Source organism: Rhinopithecus bieti, unplaced genomic scaffold (genome assembly GCF_001698545.2).
Source record: "Rhinopithecus bieti isolate Rb0 unplaced genomic scaffold, ASM169854v2 scaffold_14330, whole genome shotgun sequence".
NCBI lineage: Eukaryota > Metazoa > Chordata > Mammalia > Primates > Cercopithecidae > Rhinopithecus > Rhinopithecus bieti.
This window is the reverse complement of record NW_016807931.1, coordinates 1680445-1701572: the sequence shown is the minus strand read 5'-3', so window position 1 is coordinate 1701572 and position 21128 is coordinate 1680445. Positions and strand designations below refer to the sequence as shown.

General features: G+C 34.2%; 1 protein-coding gene across 1 annotated transcript in view; it reads right to left on the bottom strand.

Moving 5' to 3' along the window:
* The window catches only part of FSIP2 (fibrous sheath interacting protein 2), a 93454-nt gene that overhangs the window by 39859 nt on the left and 32467 nt on the right, over positions 1 to 21128 (bottom strand). Inside the window, 4 exon segments of the mRNA XM_017884159.1 lie at positions 1 to 2436; positions 2439 to 4734; positions 7045 to 7081; positions 10570 to 10627. Of these exon segments, the coding sequence (XP_017739648.1) occupies positions 1 to 2436; positions 2439 to 4734; positions 7045 to 7081; positions 10570 to 10627 (4827 nt within the window).

Genomic DNA, 21128 nt, shown 5'->3' with positions numbered 1-21128 from the left:
ATTCGGTCTTATTGAGCAGCTTTTCAATTATACCTTTTTGCTGATCTAAATCGATCTCTTTGTCAGCACTGTTTTTGTCACATTTGCCTTTATGTGATATAATGTCTAACAATGTGTTAACAATTTGACTTGCAATACTTTCAGAAATCCCAATGTCATGAGTTAAACAAGGATTTTCCCTTCCTTTATCTAATTCATGTTTGAGATCTTGCAAATTTTTTCTAGCCACTTGTAGTGCATAAGTATTTAATTTAGAAAAAGACAGTTGGCACAAGTTGGTCTTTCCTGACTTAGTATGATCTACTGAGAAACAGGAAAATTGCTCATCAGAATATGAATCTTTGGCTGATAATGCTTTGCTCAACGTACTGTGATCTTGCTGAATAGGTAAAGCCACTGGAACTGTAAAGTTGACTTGCGAACGAAAGAGAGATTTTACTTTGGAAGTAGCAAAAGTTTCTAAATTTGTTAATATTGCCTGTACAATATCTTCAGCTAGATTTACCTTTGCTTCTTTGTCAGCAACACTGAATCTAGACTGAAAAGTACATGGATTTTCATCCAACACAGTGTCAGAGGACTTTCCTTCATAGGTGTGTTCGTGAAGAGAAACATTTGCTGAAAAAGTGATAGTTTTATACCTATTTTCCCTTATATTTCTTTCTGTAATGGCAGCTGAATAAAGTTTGTGAAATACCGTCTTAACAATATTTTCTGTTACTATGGTTATATCTGCTTCAGACAGTAAAGGATCCATCATTTTATCCATAAATTGAATGGATGTTTGGGGAGTTGTCTCATCAACACTGTGAGGCATGCCATTAAAATTAGAGTGGGAGACAGAAAGGACATTTACTTGATTGATTAAAGTACTTTGAAAAATTTCATTCAAAATATTTCTTATAATGGGAGCAATTGGAGATATATGTGGTTCTATGAGTTTTACTTCAATTTTGTTTAAGGTTTTTTCTAGAGCCCATTGTTTAAGAGACTGTGTTCTCATTTCTTCTCTTTGTGGTGATCTCTCATCAATAACTTTTTTATCTGTATGTGTATCATCATCTAGAAATGAATTTCGTTCAGCTCCTCCAGGAAGTTTTCCATATGTTGGCCTGTATCGATAAGTTTCAATGCCTCCCCCTTCAGATTCTGTTTCATTAAACATATCAGAAGATACTGCATCTAAAATTAACTTGACTACATCCTTAAGAATTTGAGTCTCAGGTGGTGGGTTTTTTTCATTTGTCTTCAAATCTGATGAGGTCACATTTAATTCTGTTTGAATAGCCTTCAAAATAGCACTTGATACCTTCTTTGCATGCATATACAAAGCAGACAGAAATGATGCTTCATGTGTGTCTCTGGAAATATTGGTGCTTTCACATTCCCAGTCCATCATATTGCTTTTCTTATTTCCATCATGAATAGCACCCAAAATTTCTAAATGTCCATTGGCAAACCCTTCCAGTTTAGCAAAAACCATATTAAGAATATCTGAAGCTACAACGTTCAGTTTATTTGGATGCATTTCTTTTGTGCTCGGTGTTTTGGAAGACACAGGAGCAACAGGCTTTGCCTTGTTTTTAGTCCCTTCTTTATCGTCCTCCTGAACCCTTCTGGAAACTATGCTGGAGATTATTTTGGTGGATTTGGCCATTTTCTCAATAATTGAAGCAAATGATGGGTTGTCAAGAGACTCTGAGACAGCTTTTAATCCACAATTTGCAAAACTGGGATCCATGTCAACACCACATAATTTTGCAAGGATATAATCCAAAATGGCTTTAGAAATTAATTGAATATTAGACTGCAATGCAGCAACCATTTTCTGATTCGTATTGGTCATATCTCTGCTTTGTTGACTACAAGATGGCTGAGAATGAAGATGGGTCCCCAGGAGCTTCCTTAACATTTCATGTAGTGTTTCCCCAATTCTTTCTAACACTTGCAATTTTGCATTCTCTTTAATATGTTTTTCATCATTGACACTGTGGGGAGTACAAGGAGTAGCCAAATATTTGTGAAAAGATTTTTTATCCTGCCTCTGTGGCAAAATGCTTTGTACATCAACACCGTCAGTTGCAGACTTTGGCTTACGAGAAGAGAATGAAATGCTTCTTTGATGTGCATTTTCACTTGATAATATATCATAAATACGGGTTAATAATGGACTTGCCAAAATGTCATCATGAATACTCGTGACAAGAGATTCTAATTTTTTATCAGTACTAGCAAAAAATCCTTTATCTGTAAGGGAGTTTGTATGGTCAATCTCCCTAAGATGTAGGTTTTCCTTGTGAAGTTCCAGTTCATTCTGGATAGCACATAAAACAATGTTTACTATTTTAGCTGTGTACTTACTAAGTTGAGATTGTAATGAAGATTTGAAGCCCATATGCAATTTTGGACAAATAAATGACTTCAATCTTTTAAAATTGTACAAATGATCTTATCATTAATGTCATCTACAGGTTTAGGTTCACTTTTTCCAGATTTTAACCAGGAAGGATTTTCAGGATCAACATCAACTAAAGATAAATATTTCATTTTCTTTTCACTGTCAAACCATGTCTTTAATGGGCATTTATTTGGTGCTTCTTTGACTACGTGTTCGGTGTCAGAATTATGTAAGGAAGTCTGATGAACTGATGATGAAATGGAACTTTTAGTGGTATTGGAAATGTAGTTTGATGCCTTATGAAGTATGTTTAACACAGAATCTGTTATTTCTTGAGCCACTGTACTGATTTCTGAAACAGAAAACATCTGGTCTATCCATTCTTGTTGTGACAGTCCTTGAGGCTTCTCTGAAACAAGAACTGAAGCTTCATTGCTAGTTTTGCTATCTAAGTGACCAAAAGGAACAGAAGATATGTCCTCGAGCATTTCTTTTAAAATACTTGTGACTATGTTTTCTGAAGCCTGTTGTATTTGATGCTTTTGATCTTGGCTGAAAGTAGAAATGTCTTTATTCAAACAAAGGCTTTTCTTTAAAATATCTTCATGATTAGTAGATGGTGGCTCAGTCTTTAATTCCCAATCATGAAATGCAACTTTGTTTCTAGAAACAGGCTTTGTAGGTGGTTTGATATTTCTTTTGTATTCAAAACAAGTGTTTCCCTTTGTAAACCAATGATTAGGTATCTCTTCTTGTGATTTTACTTTTTCATCTTTGAAAGTTGAATCAAGCACATTTTTAACAATATTTTCTATTTCCTCATTTTCATCATCAGAATAAAGAACCATGCCTGGAACATTTATAGGTGGAAATCGTCTTCCAGACCTAGGACTATTTGACAATCTAGTGCCAGTGAGTCTGTACTTTTCTTTGGTGTCAGAAGGACTACTTATTCTGGGTTGCCGTTGCTTGCTTTTTTGAAAACTTTCATTTACTGGTTCCTGATGGAGCTGAACAAGGATGTCATCAAGTAGCTGAAGGAGTACTACTGTTTCTTCAGATGCAATAATTCTCTCATTTTTTAGTTCAGTTTGTATATAACCTAGTATAGCACCGATTGCTTCCTCTATATAACCAACCAAAGAGGACTGGGAAAAAATATTTGATATTAAATTTTGTACTTCTTCATTGACAATTAAACTAGCTTCATCAGATTCAAGACTCGATTTATTTTTGCCAGCTCTTTGAAGGAACATACATATTGGGTCTGTCTTATGTTGCTGGCAGGAAAGCTTAGTTGTGTCTTTAAGATGAAGAAATTCATTTTGCTTAGAAGATACAAGAGTCATTAGTTTTTGTAAAATGGCATGCACCATGTCGTCTGCAATATCACACATTGGGTCCAAAGTATGAAGCTTTGAATTTTTCAAAGGTTTTCCATTAGATGATGTGAGAAGTTCATCACTGGCTGCTATACTTGGTTTAATGTCGACTGACAAATCTTGTGAAAACATCTCAACACATTTTTTCTCAACTGCAGACTCTAACTTCTCAAGCATATTTTCCACAATCTCAGAAGCAACTGAGGAAATACCAACATTGGAAAGCAAGTCTTCTTTTACACATTCACATTGTTCAACAAAAACTTCAGCAGTAACAGAAGAGAGAGAGGGAATGGCCTGGGTTAAATCAGACATTATTTCTCGCAAAATGCTTTCTAAAATCACTTCAGTTTCCCCTTTCAAGTAACATTTAAAGTTAACAAAAACATTTTTTAAATTCTTCATTTCATCCATAGCTTTTGCTGTTTTATCACAATGCGATGAACTCCCTAAGCTATCTGTTTCAGTGGCAGCATCCTTAGATTTTTTTGTGCCTGTTTCAAATGATGCTAAAAGGTGACTATCTGATTTACAACCTCTGAGGTTAGGGTATGAATACAGCAAGTTGGTTTTATTATATTTAAGTTTAGAGGTTATAGATTGTCCTTTTACGTGATATGTTTTCCCCACAACTGTTTTTTCCACATGTGCATGAGGAGGTTTTATAGGTGTGGTTGGTCTCCTTGCTGACATGTCAACTACAAATGCACAGGGTTCTGCCTGAAATGTTTTAGTTGTTGCAGATGTGTAGCTTCTATATGTAAAATCTTCACTGCATGTACTACAGAAACTTGAACTATCTGAAGAGAGGATGGAGTCATCAGATACTGGGTATGTATTATTTTGCAATCTTTCTTCATACTTTGTGATGGCTGGGTACAATATACTGGTCACTGTAGCCACAACCCAGGTCATTATATTCTGAATTATAATATTCAGTTCTTGAGAAGTTACCTGGAAAGGAGGTAAGCAAAGATGAAAATAAAGTCATGTAACAACTTACGTTTTAACAACACGTTTTGGAGACAGAAGGTAACATTTAATTTTTATATCAATGTATTGGTGGAATACCATTATGGTTTATGAAAGAAAATAGTAAAGAAATATCAGTTTAGAAATTTAGAATTTAAGATGAATTTCTAGTTGGTTTATTCTGCACTACCGTGAAGTACTTTTTTGTGGAAGATTTATTTTATTCATAGTCTCTCCGAAGTTTCTTTTTCCCCTGGCATTTATTATAAGGATAAATGATTTTTTGTGTGTGAAAAATATCACTAAATTGCTGTCTAGGCACACGACATGCAAATATTTTGGAAAGAAAATATGTGATGTTTATGATCCAGCTAATTTTTAAATATATATTTAATATTTGTAACAAAACATTTCTCAAAACAGATCATTTGGATGATTTCTCAAAACAAAAATATTTGGATGCTTTCAGAAACATCTGCCTAGCTGAGATTTGGGGAAGGAACATAAACCATTTTCTCTCCCAGTCTCTGCTGAAAGGGTGAGCCTGTGGTCTATAAATATAGGAATGACTAAAGGTAATTGTTAAGAATTATTTGATAGGCAAAAATAAAATCTAATGCTTTATATGGATTGATGGGCTTTGTATCCAACAAAAAAGTATAAATACAAATTTTCCTAGATAGGAAAGCTGAGAACAGATACTAAAGCAAGGTAACAAATTAATTTAGATAGAAAATAAAAGCCAAACTAGATTCATGAATCAAAGAGTAGGGAGGGCTGAACAAGGTTAAGAAAGTTAGACTATTAATTTGTTTGAGCTGGAACCAAGAACGAGATTTGAATAACCATTTCCTTAGTGACCAATGTTGCTGTCATAGATTTGAACTGTACCATGGGTAGAAATAAATGCATCTGTAGAATTCTATAAACTTCTACTAAGTAACTGCAAATATATTTTGTGCTTACAAAACTCATCTTATATATAATAAAGTAGTACTCTTTTTAAATTGTTAAAACTCTTAAAACATACAGCTTGTAAACACAGGTAATTGGCAGAAAAGCTTAGAAGACTGATATGTAGGTCTCAGTGTAAATATGATTCCTGTTACTAGGCTTCTCACACCCAAAATATTGCCTAAGTTAGTCTGAAATTATCCATATTTCAGAAAAACATTCAAAGAAAAGTTAACATATATGCAGCACACTCTCTTCTGACTCACTTGAAAGCATTTGAGGAGCACCCCAGGAAAGCCCATTTTATTCAGCTGTAATCCCCAAATACACAAACATATTTTTAATTTATTGTATGAACAATGGGTTAGTGGTATTAAACACATATTTTGAGATGACAGTCTATGTTGTAAAATACGTGTCTTAAATAAATTTACTCTAAATCAAATATTTAAGAACAATACCTAAATGTTTATAGAGAAGATAATTATTCTAAATCAACTACAACACATACCAATTACAAACTAAGAATTCAATATACATCATTTTTCTTATTACTACAGATGATAAATAATAACCTACATTATTACTCTTAGGTTAGTTGTGGCAAAGAGATTCCAACCTCAATATACAAAGGAGGGATATATTTCTAACTTTTTCTTTGTAGTGAAATATGATAGATAGAATCCTAGTTTTTAATTGCTTTCTATTACAACATTAAACTGAAAAAAAATTCCCTTGGGTCAAAGCTTTTGTATTTGCTGCATATTCTGTGAACTGAGCAAGTTTCCATGTTAAATAGTGTGTCAGAGTATGTGTTGTTCCTCAAATCCTTTCTCTTTCCTGACCGTTCAGTCTAGATCCAGAGTTAGGCCTCATAAAAACACCATCTTATCTTTGCCTGTTCCAAGTCTCAGCTCACAGGTGACCAGGTCCCTTTTCACAAAACTGCTAAAGACAGATCCAAGCATCTCAACTCACCTACTACTGAGTTCTCCAGCAAGATCTGAAAGGCCTTATTGATTAATGGCTTACCATGATATAATAGGCTTGTGGTATTTGATTCTCTTCCTATGATGGTTAGGTCCGTTAATATCTCACCATTCTATACCCATGAGACCTCGTCTTGAAGGGTCAGTATTATCTTTTGATAACAATTTTGGACCACAGAAAAGTATAAGAATTAACAAAAGTAAACTTCAAAGAAGAAAAAAAGGGCAAAAAGGAAGCCTAACAAATATCAATGGATGATTCTTATTAGTTAACAAAATATTTTCTATTATGATGCCTCAGAAACTATGACTAAATTGTTGCTTTATCAGTGGATTTTATGATACATACTTTCTCTTGCAAGCAATTTTTCAGGATTTTTTGTTGCCTGTAAAGAAAGGTTGATCATTTAGTTATTACAGAGTCAAAAATTTATAAAACTTTTCCCAAAATTTCTAATTATAGAATCATTTTGTTGTTTCTAAGAGTTTTTCTATAGAAATTCAAAATGAAGAACACAGTATTTTTTCCAAACCCCCTATTTCACTTCCTCCTTAGACTGGCCTCTAGTTTCAGAAATGTGCTTTATTACCCAGGGGAACAGGAGTATGGCTGCTGCATAAACAATGTACCTCTCTGATCCTTATACTTCTAACACACCTTAGCCATGCCTACATTGTGTTTCTCTGAAAAAGGATATAGGATTTGCAGGAAGGGGGCAGATGAGTCCCTTGTGACTGCTAAAAGGCCTGATGGAGTAGCAAGGCATCTGACCAGAACTTTCTGCAAATCCTTTATTTGCTCGTTCAAATGCCATAGTTTCACTGTCCCCTCCCCATATTCCACAGTAGGAAGAAAATATGTGAACGATTATTCAGTAACTATGGGTTAAAATAATAAGTTTCTAGCTATATTTAATACCAATTTAGATGCATTCCTTTTCTATGTATGACAATATTCTATCATGCGTTATTAGATTTACCATCACACACTAATGAAATAAAAACATAGTTTTCTGAATTACAAAAAAAAGCTCAATCATAAACATAATAGAAAATAAATATTTATTAAAACAAGATCTAAATCTGAAGTCTGATTTATTTTCTTATTTTTTGCTGATTTGAACTGTTTCTTTTCTTTTTTCTACTTTCTTAAGAAAATTGGCACTCCTTTCTAGGCCTGTACTCCACATAATCAAATTTACATTTCCCCCAAGGGATATAATTCAATTTTGAGAAACAGCCAGACTGAAAACTATATCCTATATTTTGGCAGAAAAAAAAAAAAAAAAACTTCACTGGGTTCAGTTCATAATATGGGCTTCATGACAACAGTCTATCCTTAGACTAGTACCTTTTGGCAGTATGCAATTAGGATCATGAAAGCTGGTATCAGTGACACCGTTATCATTTGTCCTAATTTGTTTTTCTAGGATCTGGTTTCTTAGGTCAACCCAAGTTTTCACAGGTTTTTCTCTTAGATATTCTGCAACCTAATGCATTCAGATTCACTTTTCTGTTTTCTTCATGTTATATCATTGGCACGAAACATAACTCAAGGACTTCTATGTATTCATTGATAGCAGTTCCCAACAGACTTTCTGCTCCAAAAGCATACACACAGAACCAAACAAAGTGCAAAGGCCTACAGGTAAAATTAGTCAGGAAACTGAAAAAGCTTCATTGATGACTATTAGAAAACAATTCTATTAACCAGATAAAGCATGGCATCAGCAGAAATGGCAGGGTATCTTCAGAAATTCATTCCTCCAAAAAAGTAACAAGTAAACTGGCAAAAGAACAATTATGAGAATTATAGTTTCTGGTGCTCTAGAAAATTAATCAAAGGCTTGCAGCATTCCAGAGAGCACTTATTTAGGAAAAACAGTGAATCTAGGTAATAGCAGTGAGTTTTGGTGTTTTAACTTGTCTTATTTTCATCCCCTCTCTCCAGCTTCGTAATATCCTTGAAAAATAATACCCTGAAATCATAGCAACATAGTTTTATTTTGGTACCTGCCCAAAGTCTAGCATTATAGTTTGAACATAGTAGGTTCTCAATAAATATTTGATAAATAAATTCCTACTTAAAGTCTTTCGGATCTGTGCCTACTTCTCTCTCATCCCAAATGAAGTCTTTGCAGGCCACAGATAGCTTTTGGGAACTGGTTCTGAGTTTCTTTCTTTCAATGTTTCCTACATATTGGTGTCAAAGTTATTCACTGTGTATGCTAATTTGACCATTACACCCCCACTAAAAACCATCAGACTATTACACAATAAATAAACTACAAGTTTTAACCACAGTCTTCAGGGTAATAGATTTATGCCTTTTTCATTGTGTTACTCCTTATACCTTCCCTGTAATACAAAGTTACTTATCACCTAAGTGCAATGCTTAATTATTGCAACTTTACTCCCACTGCAGTCATATTTACTTTATTTTCATTCCCTTGGTACTGAATTTTCATCTCTATTTTATAAATCTTTTGTAACATTAAACAAATGATCAGGAACAAGAAAACTAACCAATAAGTGAGAAAAGAAATAATGGAATAGATGTGAGGCTTCCACAGCAAACTCCTATAAAACCTGGAGTTAAACCTGAACAAGAGGAATGTGACATATGTGTCTTTACTCTTTATTTGGATCTGTGTGTATGCTCTTGGGGCAGTGGTGAAGAAGCTCCAGGTAAGGTATAGAGTTCTTTATTTTCACTAAAGTAGGATTTTAATGAAAGAATATCCAAAATGCTTGCTATGAAAGATTCAAGTGATTTTTGTAGTTCTACATTCTTGGACAGGAGAAGATAAAAAATGCAGTTATTACAACTATATTATGAGCCTCTTCTAACCTTTTCTTTAAAGAGATAGGTATTTATACTTCCAATAAATAAAAATGTTTGTATCCAATAAATAAAATAAACAATGTTATTTTACATCTGGTATACACATGGTCATCAAGTTTTATTGCTTTGAACTAGACAAGTCAGTTTCCTTCCTTCTGCATCTTTTACAGTATTATGTATCATGTGAATACTCAATAAGTCAAACAAACTGATATTTATCAGTCTTAAAATAAAAATTATTATTTCAGGAAACCTTGTCTGAACATATCAATACCATTTGCCATCACACACCACTTATTTTGCTCAATCATCTTCATAGGAATTTGGGGTTTATAAAGTTTATCCTAGACTTCATTTGGTTTGTTGATTTTTTAAAAAGATGATGGCATTGGGTGTAAAATAATCCAAAGCTCACTGCCATTACTTAGATTCATGTTTTCCTCTCTCTCTTGAGTTGAGGAAAACAGATATAAACATCAACAAAATAGGTGGTCACTAAGGTTTGAAGAATGAAAAGTCCCTGGGCTTAACAACTATCTCTTATAAGTGCCATAATTTCCACTACTAGAGATTTTTTTTTTTTTTTATTAAACTGCAAAATAGCCTTTGGAGTGGGGGAATAACTGATTAAGTCATTTATACTATGAACTATTTTACCAGTCTTAGACAGCCAGTAATCTCAAAAAGCATAAGAAATGGTAGCTGTTTCAAAGAAGAGAAAAGGAAACAAATAAAGCCAGATCATGAGAAGCTACCAAAAGAAGGCTATGATGTGGATACACTTGAAAATGGCATGGAGGTCCTGACTATAGGTGGATTATAGGTAAGGAAAAGGAGAAAGGAAAGGACAATGATTCACTTTGTCTACAACTTAAGTTTAGTATTAAAAGTCTGCAAAAGACTAAGTTTCACTAAATCCAAGTAGAACTATAAAAATGGAGGATTCCATGGAATAATTTGCTTATGAGCAGCACTCTTATATAATTATTAAAATTATTTATGATTACATATAATTCCTTAGGTACTTACATATTTGTGTAAACAGGAGAAGAAAATATACCCGGGTCTGTAGCATGAGTCTGAGGTCCTATTTATCAGAAAAATAAAATTACATAGTTTGTATCCATCCTCAGCAATTTGCTCAATGGTAATCCTCCAGTAGGTATTTATTCTCTGTTATCACTGCCTTGTTTACAGGTTTTCAGGGACTCTCCACAGTGAAGTCCAAAGTCCTTAGCAAGGACCTGTACTGTAAGATCTGATGTCCTTATCTACCTCTTCAGTGTCTTCTCTGACTAGTCTTTCATACTTAAGCTACTGTCCAGAGACAGAATATTTTGCAGTTCCCTCAATATATCATGTTTCTCATGCCTCTGTGGACTGTGGTTTTGCAGTTTCTTTTGTCTAGAACACCCTGTGCTGTATTTTAACTTCTCATCTTTTAGGGCTCATTCAGCTTATGTTAACTCCTGACAGTGTTCCTTGATACCTACCTGAATAAATACCCTTCCCATTGCTCTCAAAACACTCTAAACATGTTTATATTATAAAACTCATCATGCCTACGATTATGACTTCCCACATATATCCTCAGTACTTAACATGTTTTGGTGTGTGATCAATTTTAGAAAGAAAGGAACTGACAATCCCAGCACTTTGGGAGGCCAGGAGGGTGGATCATGAGGTCAGGAGATCAAGACCATCCTGGCCAACATGGTGAAACCCCGTCTCTACTAAAAATACAAAAAAAATTAGCCGAGCATGGCGGCGTGTGCCTGTAGTCCCGGCTGCTGGGAAGGCTGAGGCAGGAGAATGGTGTGAACCTGGGAGGCGGAGCCCATATCTGAAAATTAAATGTGAAGACAACACTATTTTTAATGCAAAAAATCTCTTCTGTGGTTTCCCACAATATGCTAAATAAGTATCTTTAATTTTGCCTAGAATTCAGTATAGAGCATTAAAGCCATACTGTTAAAAATAGCTAAACTTTCAGAGAGATAGGAGAACTTTCTGAAGGTAAAACAAATGGGAGAACACAAATCTATAGTGGTAAACAAATGCTGAAGCTGATACCTGCCCTAGGGACAGTGGCCACATCTGGAAATTTAGTGTCTGGTCAGAGCATTTAAAACATGACATTGGGTCCCCCAAAAGATGGGGAATTAAAACTAAGAGCTCCTAAAAATATACAGATGCTCCTTGACTTACATTGGGGTTGATATCACAATAAACTCATCATAAGTTGAAAATAAGTTGGAAATGCATGTAGTAGACCTAACCTGCTGAACATGATAGCTTTGCTTAGCCTACTTTAAATTTGGTCCGAACACTTACATTAGCTTACAGTTGGGCAAAATCAGCTAACACAAAGCCTACTTTATAATAAAGTATTGAATATCTTATATAATTTATTGAATGTTATACTGAAAGTGAAAAACAGAATGGTTGTATAGGTACTTAAAATACAGCGTCTATTGAATGTTTATCGCTTTTACACAATCCTAAAGTTGAAAAATCGTAAGTCCAACCACTGTAAGTGGTGAGGTAATCTGTTTAGGATCCCAATGAGCTACGTCTTCAATTAGTCATCTACAAAAAAAAAAAAAAATCATGCCACAGAGGAAGCAGACAAATTATGTATTGGCTTTTGGCTGTGGGTGGAGAAGGAGGAGGAGAAGATAAAAGCATTTGCTAAGAATTCATAATCACAGATTATGTTTTCTATGACCTTGAGTTTCAAATCCACAGAAACTGTATTGTCCCTAAAACTCCATGTGAGAATTTAATTTAAGATGAATCAGTGTTCACAGCTCTTACAGATAACTGGCAGCAGCATACGTAGATTTCTTTTAGAGAATTATAGTCTATCCAAATATTATTGAATCCCCAACAATAAATTTCTGTCAAAACTGAGCTCACATATAACAATAACAACCTCCCACTCCCCACAGAAATATAAAAAAAGAAAAACAAGAAACCATGGCTTTTAACAGAAACAAAAACAATATATTAAAATTAGAACCCAAAGATTTCAAATATTTGAATTAGCAGATATAAAATATAAAATAAGAGGACTTTATATGTTTAAATATATAAAGAAGGGATTTGAAAAGGTAAGAATAGAAAAACAGCCTATAAGAAGTCCCGCCAAATTTAAAAATAACTATTTAGAAATTGTATTATATATATAATATACCATAGTTCAATCAATTTTACAAAGCAATTAATTTATGAAACAATAAATTACATAGAAAAACTAAATAAAGAGAGAATTAGTGAACTGGAGAACATATTTGAAGAAATTAACAGAAATGCAGGGAAAGAAATGGAAAATACAGTTGTTAAAGTACATGAGACAAGAAGGTAGTCTAATACTCAGAAGAAGATAGTAACGAAAATGAAGAGAGGCAATATAGATAGAGAAAATGGCTGAAACTTGTACAGAACTGCTCCTAATAATAATACTAAAGAAAAAACAAAGAAAACATCTTGAAAACAGCCTGAGGTGGGGGACAGAAGAATCACTTACACAGGAATAATTACGCAGAATAAAAAGTAAAAGAATTACACAGAACAATTTTTTTTTTTTTTTTTTGGCGCTAGAGTGTCGCTCTGTCACCCAGGCTGGAGTGCAGTGGCACGTTCTTGGCTCACTGCAACCTCTGCCTCCCAGGTTCAAGTTATTCTTGTGCCTCAGCCTAAAAATCAGTTATATTTAAATTGCTAAGAAAAAAAAATAACCATCCCCTGAAACTTACTCATACCATTGGACATAATGATATTCTAATACAAGGATAAAGACAATTTTATCAAATAAAATCTGAGAATTTACTCCCAAAATACATTCACTAAAGACCTTTCTAAAGAATGCAGTACTTTAGGACAAATGGCAATAATCCCAAGAAGTATTAAATGCAAGAAGGAATGAGTGGAGAACAAAATAAGCTGGTAAACAGGTGGGCAAATATAAATAAAATCTGTATAAAACAGTAATAAGAAAGTAATTTGATAAAACCTTTAAAATGTCAAAATTTAAACTATTGCACAATAATAAGTATGATACAAAGTGATGATTAGAAGTAAATTATCCAACTTTAACTTTTATTTTAAATATACTTCAACAGAACTAGAAGAGTAAATTTACAGTGTTCAACACAAAGAAATAACAAATGTTTGAGTGACAGATCTCCCAATTAACCAGACTTATCACTATATATTGTATGCTTATATCAAAATACTTATGTACCCCAGAAATATATCTGACTTTTACGTATCCATAAAAATTTAAACAAAATGTTAGGGTAATTGCCAAAAGAAATATACATATGTTATGCAATTTGTAAAACAGAAAAGAAAACCTAGATGAAAACTAAATTTAGCACTCTAAGAGAATGCAATAAAGAATAAATAAAATATATTAAAAGTAGAACAAAGAGAAACCACAAATAAGGCAGTAAAAAACTTCCAAAGATTTGTAATTTACATAAATACAAATTGATTGGGTTCAATTAAAATTCAGAAATGCTAAGACAATAAAAATAAAGCAAAATCCAGCTGTAGATTGTCTACAAGAGGCATCTAAACAAATAAAGACACTAAGATTAGGAACTGACGTCTCTATATTAATAATAGACACATTTAATTTAAGCCAAAAACATAACTTATGGTAAAGGTCACTGCATGATGATAGGAATATTCAATTCACCTGGAAGATATGATGGTTCTAAAATTTGGATATGTCTAATCACTAGATCAAAAATATTTTTTAAAATGGTCAGAGCTACATTAACGAGTTTACAAACCCACTCTCATTATTTTCAATAATTTTAGAACAAGGAGTAAAATATAAGTGTATATGTGTATTTGAATATATAATAAGCTACATATTTGAAATACACAATTCACTATCTTGATTGAATGGACATATTTAGAACATTACATCCCAAATTGAACAATATTGATTGTTTTCAACCACACAGAACCTATTAAATATTAATCATGTTTGCTAAGCCATAAAGCATGCTCTAGATTCCTCTTTATGGTTGGTATCATAAAGATCATACTCTCAGTCTACAATGCAATTAAATTATAAATGACCACCAACAAAATAAAGTAAATTTAGAGTAACTAACCCAGGAGTACAAAATTTAGTAACTAACTCATGAGTACAAACTAATAAACAAAATTGGATATTAAACATGATTTAGAAAAAAATGAAGTATTATAAGGCAAGTTTTTTGATACATTTTATATTTTCATAGTTACATATCACCAGTTAAGTTTCATATACTGTTCTAAAAAGTTTAAAATATAAACTCATTGAATTCCAATAACAATCATATGTATTACTACTATTATACTTATTTTATAGTTGGAAAATCTAAAGAACAGAGACATTAAATACCTTGGTCAAACTAATATGCATTTTAAGTACTGGAGTGTGGATTAAACCTATCTACCTGAGTATATTCTCTTAGTGACTATGCCATACTGCCTTTCAATAATCTCATCTAAATAAATACGATATATTATAACTTTACGCAAGCATATCTGAAAATGTATATGAATTAAATTTAGAAAAAAAGTTACTTGCTGAAAACACTCAAAAGAAGAAAATAATTTTGAATCACTAAAGTAATTGAATTCATAATTTAGCTTTTTCTCACTAAAAGAACAAAGACTAGGTTATTTATTTTAACAGTGACTTCTACCAAACATTCAAAGAATATATAATTTCAACTCTGTAAACGTTTATAAAACAGTAAAAGTAGGCAACATAATTAACTCATGGAGCTAGTATAATCTTGACACGAAAACCGTATCAGGATACTATGAGAAAGGAAAATTACAACCCAACCTCTCTCAAGAACCTAGATGCTAAAATCCTAAACAAATTACTAGTAAATTTAATCTACACATGTATAAGAAGAAAAACACATGATAGATAAAACTGATTTAATCAAGGGTGTGTGGCTGTTTTAACAATAAAATATGATAGCCTTAACAGACACATAAAATATATTTTAAAAAGTCAAAATTCACCACTAATAAGAAAGTTTTGCATATTAGAAGTAGAGAGATATTTTCTTAGCCTAACATTATTATCTACCAAAAGATCAAGTACATATCATACTTAATAAGAAATTATTTAAACTTTTTTTTTACTAAGAAAGAAGATAAAGAGCCCACTTTTACCACTTTATTAATCATTGCACTTCAGGTCTTAGGAAAGGGAAGAGTGCAAAGAAAACTACAATTATAAGAATTGCAAAGGAAGTAACTACATTTTATTATTTGCAGAATATATCATTTGATTTTTTTAAAAAACACAGTTATTTCTGTGTTATGGGGACAGGATTAATATATTAGTAAATATTAAGCCCTCTGCTGAGAAATAAAAGAGGGTTTCTCTACCCCTAACCTCCTCCAGCTGTACTTTACAGCACTCTGTTATTTTCAGGGAGGAGGTTATGGTCATCCTCGGAAGCAAAACTGATGGAAAATTTATAGCCACACCTATTCATTATGTATTATCTCTGGATGATTTCCTTAGGATAGAGTGAGTAGCTGCAACAGACCATATGCCTGGCCAATATGTGGATTAGAATCCTGCATCCCGGCCAGGTGCAGTGGCTCATGCCTGTAATCACAGCACTTTGGGAGGCTGAGGTGAGCAGATCACCTGAGGTGAGGAATCTAAGACCAGCCTGACCAACATACCGAAACCTGTTCTCTACTACAAATACAAAAATTATTTGGGTATGGCGGTGGGTACATGTAATCCCAACTACTCGGATGGCTGCGGCAGGAGAGTCACTTGAACACGGGAGGCGGAGGTTGCGGTGAGCCGAGATTGCACCACTGCACTCCAGCCTAGGCAACAGAATGAGACTCCGTCTCAAAATAATAATAATAATAATAATAACAATAATAATAAAAATCTTGCATCCCTCAGAAAATAGACTTATTTTGTATATTCATAACACACTTAAAAATGTCATATATCATATCACATGTTTAGCTATAAAGAAAATTTAACATCAATGAAAAGAGATTTGAAGCCTATGTTTTTTGATACTAATTCAAATGAATTAAAAATAAATAATAAGAATGTTATCAAAATTAGAAATGAAAGCAATATTCACCCAGGTAACTGTTACACTGAAAGGGATTCTAAGAGGGAAAGTTAAAAATTACATATAAACCAATGAAAAGCAGGACAACTGACATCAAAATGTACAGTGTTGAGTTGTACATTCATAGTAAAATATAGAGTATGAAAGCTATTATTATTATTATATAATTTCTATTTTTTCTTATTTTATTTAATTTTTGAGATTGTGTCTCACTCTTTCACCCAGGCTGGAGTGCCCTGGCATGATCATGGCTCACTGCAACCTCTGCCTCCCAGGTCAAGTCATTATCCCACCTCAGCTTTCCAAGTACCTGGGATCACAGATGTGTGCCAACATCCCTGGCTAAGTTTTTGTATTTTTGGTAGAGACAGGGTACCACCATTTTGCCCAGGCTGGTTTCAAACTGCTGAGCTCAAGCAATGAACCCATCTCAGCCTCCCAGAGTGCTGGGTTTACAGGCATGAACCACTGCACCCAGCACAATGTAATTTTTAAATAAAACAAAAACCCAGTCAGGTGAGGTGGCTCATGCCTGCAGTCCCAACACTTTAGGAGGCAGAGGTGGGTGGATCACCTGAGGTCAGGAATTCGACACTAGCCTGGCCAACATGGAGAAACTCCATCTCTACTAAAAATACAAAAATTAGTGGAGTATAGTGACACACACCTGTAATCCCAGCTACTCGGGAGGCTGAGGCAGGAGAATCTCTTGAACCCAGGAGGCAGAGGTTGCAGCGAGCCAAGATTGCACCACTGTACTCCAGCCTGGGTGAGAGAATGAGGCTCCACGAAAAAACAAAAAAGAAACACAATTTTGGAAGATAGAGTTAACATATGGTCTGGGAGTGTTCTATCCTTAACTCTGTGGAAGTTTAGATAACTGATTTTTCATTTTTGCACAAGCTAGGACCATGCAATTTATGATTTGAAATTTAAGATCCCAAACTTCCCTGGAGAACTTCAGAGTAAGCTTTGTTTACTAATGGTTTTCACTCAGATTAATCAAATACACAACATGGGTTGGCTGTGTAACCAGAGGGGCATAAAAACACCCTACTAAGAATTAGTACATTGAGAGCTTTCCAGAAAACAATTTTTTTTTCATATAGATCCACAAATGAAATGTGTCCATGTGTGAATAAGGGTTCTGAGGAGGTTGTGCCTGTATGATTCTTGGGCCCTTAATGCTTGCTTGTCCTCTCTTTCTCTAGTCACACAATATCTTTTGCTATATAGTTTATGTTGGTATGCTCAATATAGTCTTGTGAGTCCTTTCAAATACCCAAATTTGTGCAATCTTTTCAAGAGTGCGTTCATTCAAAGAAATGTTAAAAGAACGAGAACATAATTTAAAAGGACTAAAATAGACATTAAAATTTAAAAAAAAGAAACCCAAGCAAATAGTGAATTAAAAATCTGAACTTCTGAAAATGTTAAGGAAGAAGAAAGCTGCTTTTGAAACTGCTAATAAGGGAAGTAAGAGAGAAAAGACTAGTTAGTGTTAGATAATGTAAATACAAAATTAGGAGAAATTAGAATTATTGAAATAATAACTACATGCATCTCTAGGCCAATGAGTCTAATTCATAATTTCCTAGCAAAATACAATCTAACAAAATTGACTAAGGAAAGATGGCAAACTTGAAAGGGTAATCACCATAAAAATGCAAAGGAGAATCCCAGCACTTTGGGAGGCCGAGATGGGCGGATCAGGAGGTCAGGAGATCGAGACCATCCTGGCTAACACGGTGAAACCCCGTCTCTACAAAAAAAAATACAAAAAAACTAGCCGGGCGCGGTGGCGGGCGCCTGTAGTCCCAGCTACTCGGGAGGCTGAGGCAGGAGAACGGTGTGAACCTGGGAGGCGGAGCTTGCAGTGAGCGGAGATGGTGCCACCGCACTCCAGCCTGAGCCACAGAGCCAGACTCCGTCTCAAAAAATAAAAATAAAAAAAAAAAAATAAAAAAATGCAAAGGAGAAACAGTTAATAGGATGCAAATATTAACTGCTACATTTTACATAAACTTTAAAGAACAGATGATTAAATGTTACATTGAACATTCTGGGGAATAAAATGGTGGAAATTTTCTCATTCTCTTTACAAAACTAGTACAAGTTTATTTTCAGACAGGAAAAAGAATGATAAAGAAGAGATCAAGCCTACTTATAAATAAAACATCTTAAATGAGACAACTGCAGAAAAATTTGAACCATGTAGTTAAAAAATACATATATAATATCTCCTCGAGTAGTTAAAAATCCTGTTTGATGGTTTGTAGTCATAATAGAATAACTGACACTTGACCAGCCTTCTTACCATAATCAATCAGAAAATTAGACTATATGAATAATCTTTTTACATGTGGAGAACAGGAATTACAATAATGTACTCTCTGCACAAAGGGATAAAGATAAAGTGAAGTTTTAAATTACCACATATTATTAACTAAAGACACTTTCCAAGCAATAATATACAATGGTGGCTTAACTAATTTGAGGAGTTAGAAATTATACAGAGATTTAAAAAAGCTAAGACAGCTACAAACTATGGAGAATAATACCAGGAAAATATGGCATTATATACAGGAAGAAGTCCATGCTTCTAAAATGGCACCCTATTGAGATTTTAGCTCTACATTAAGTTGCACAATCTAGTATGATACCCAGGCAAACGACAACTTCTTGTAGAAAAAAATATTACTGTGGAGGTGTGAAAAGAATAAGTCTCGGCCGGGCGCGGTGGCTCAAGCCTGTAATCCCAGCACTTTGGGAGGCCGAGACGGGCGGATCACGAGGTCAGGAGATCGAGACCATCCTGGCTAATATGGTGAAACCCCGTCTCTACTAAAAAATACAAAAAACTAGCCAGGTGAGGTGGCGGGCGCCTGTAGTCCCAGCTACTCCGGAGGCTGAGGCAGGAGAATGGCGTAAACCCGGGAGGCGGAGCTTGCAGTGAGCTGAGATCCGGCCATTGCACTCCAGCCTGGGTGACAGAGCCAGACTCCGTCTCAAAAAAAAAAAAAAAAAAAAAAAAAAAAAAGAATAAGTCTCAATTTCACACAAGACTGGAAAATATTTCCTAACTGACTAGTAAGAGAGGAGGGACTTGGTAGAATGTCTAGCACATCTTATAGAGACCACAGAAAATTCATCTCCATTTAGGAGAACTGAAGGATCCATAAAGTAAAATTGACATTATACGTCCCATAACAACATTTAAACATAAGCCTTAAAAAATCATGATCATACATAAACCTGTTAAAACAAAATTCTCCAATTTTTGAAAGCAGACAAAACTCGACAATAGCATAGCAATAAAACTGTCTGGTATGCAATAAAATATGTCAGCCATGGACAGAAACAGGAAAAGAAGAGACATAACTAGGAAAAATATTAGTCAACAGAAATAGATTGAGAAATAGCAGAGATGACAGAATTAACAGGACAGACCTTAGAAACATTTAATGAGGGGGAGAGATGTTAAGATATAAAAAGGGCCAATAGAACTTGTAAAATACCTCATTATCTGAGATTAAAAACTTACTGGTGTGATTTGACACTACAGACAAATAAAATAATCTCAAAGACATAGAATTAGAAACTATACAAACTGAAGCATGTGTATTTTTAAAAGATTTGTAAGTAGTTAAGAGAGCCTCAGTAACCTGCAGGAAAGTATCAGGTGATCTAATATATGTTAAAATTGGGGTCCCAGACTACAGTCAAAGTGAAAGAATAAATTATAAAATCAGCTAGAGAAAAGCATCTAGTCACTTACAAAGAAAACCTCATTAGAATAACAGTAGATTTCTCAGCAGAAACCTCACAGGCCAGAAGAGAATGACATAAAATATTCAAAGTTTTGAAAGAAAAAAAAAATATATATATATATACACACACACATATATATAGTGTGTACATATATATATAATATAGAAATTCTGCTGGCCAAAAATTCTATATTTAACAAGATTAAGCTTCACAAACTAAGGAGAAATAAAGCTTTTCCCAAACAAGCAAATACTGAGGGAATTCATCACCACTAAACCGGTCCTATAAGAAATGCTCTGGGCCTGGCATGTTTGATCATGCTTGTAATCCCAGCACTTTGGGAGGTTGAGGCAGATGGATTGCTTTGAGGCCAGGAGTTTGAGAACAGCCTGGGCAACATGACAAAAGCCCATCTGTATACCAAAAAAATACAAAAACTCGCTGGTGTGGTGGTATGTGTCTGTAGTCTCAGATATTTGGGAAGCTGAGGTGGGAAGATGGCTTGAGTCAAGGATGTGGAGATTACAGTGAGCTGAGATCATGCCACTGCACTCCAGCCTGGGTGACAGAGCTGGGTCTGAAAAAGAAAAGGAAAAAAAACAAAAACAAAAGAAAAGGAAAAGAAAAGAGAAGAGGAGAGGAGAGGAGGGAAGGGGAAGGGAGGGGAAGAGAGGGGAAGGG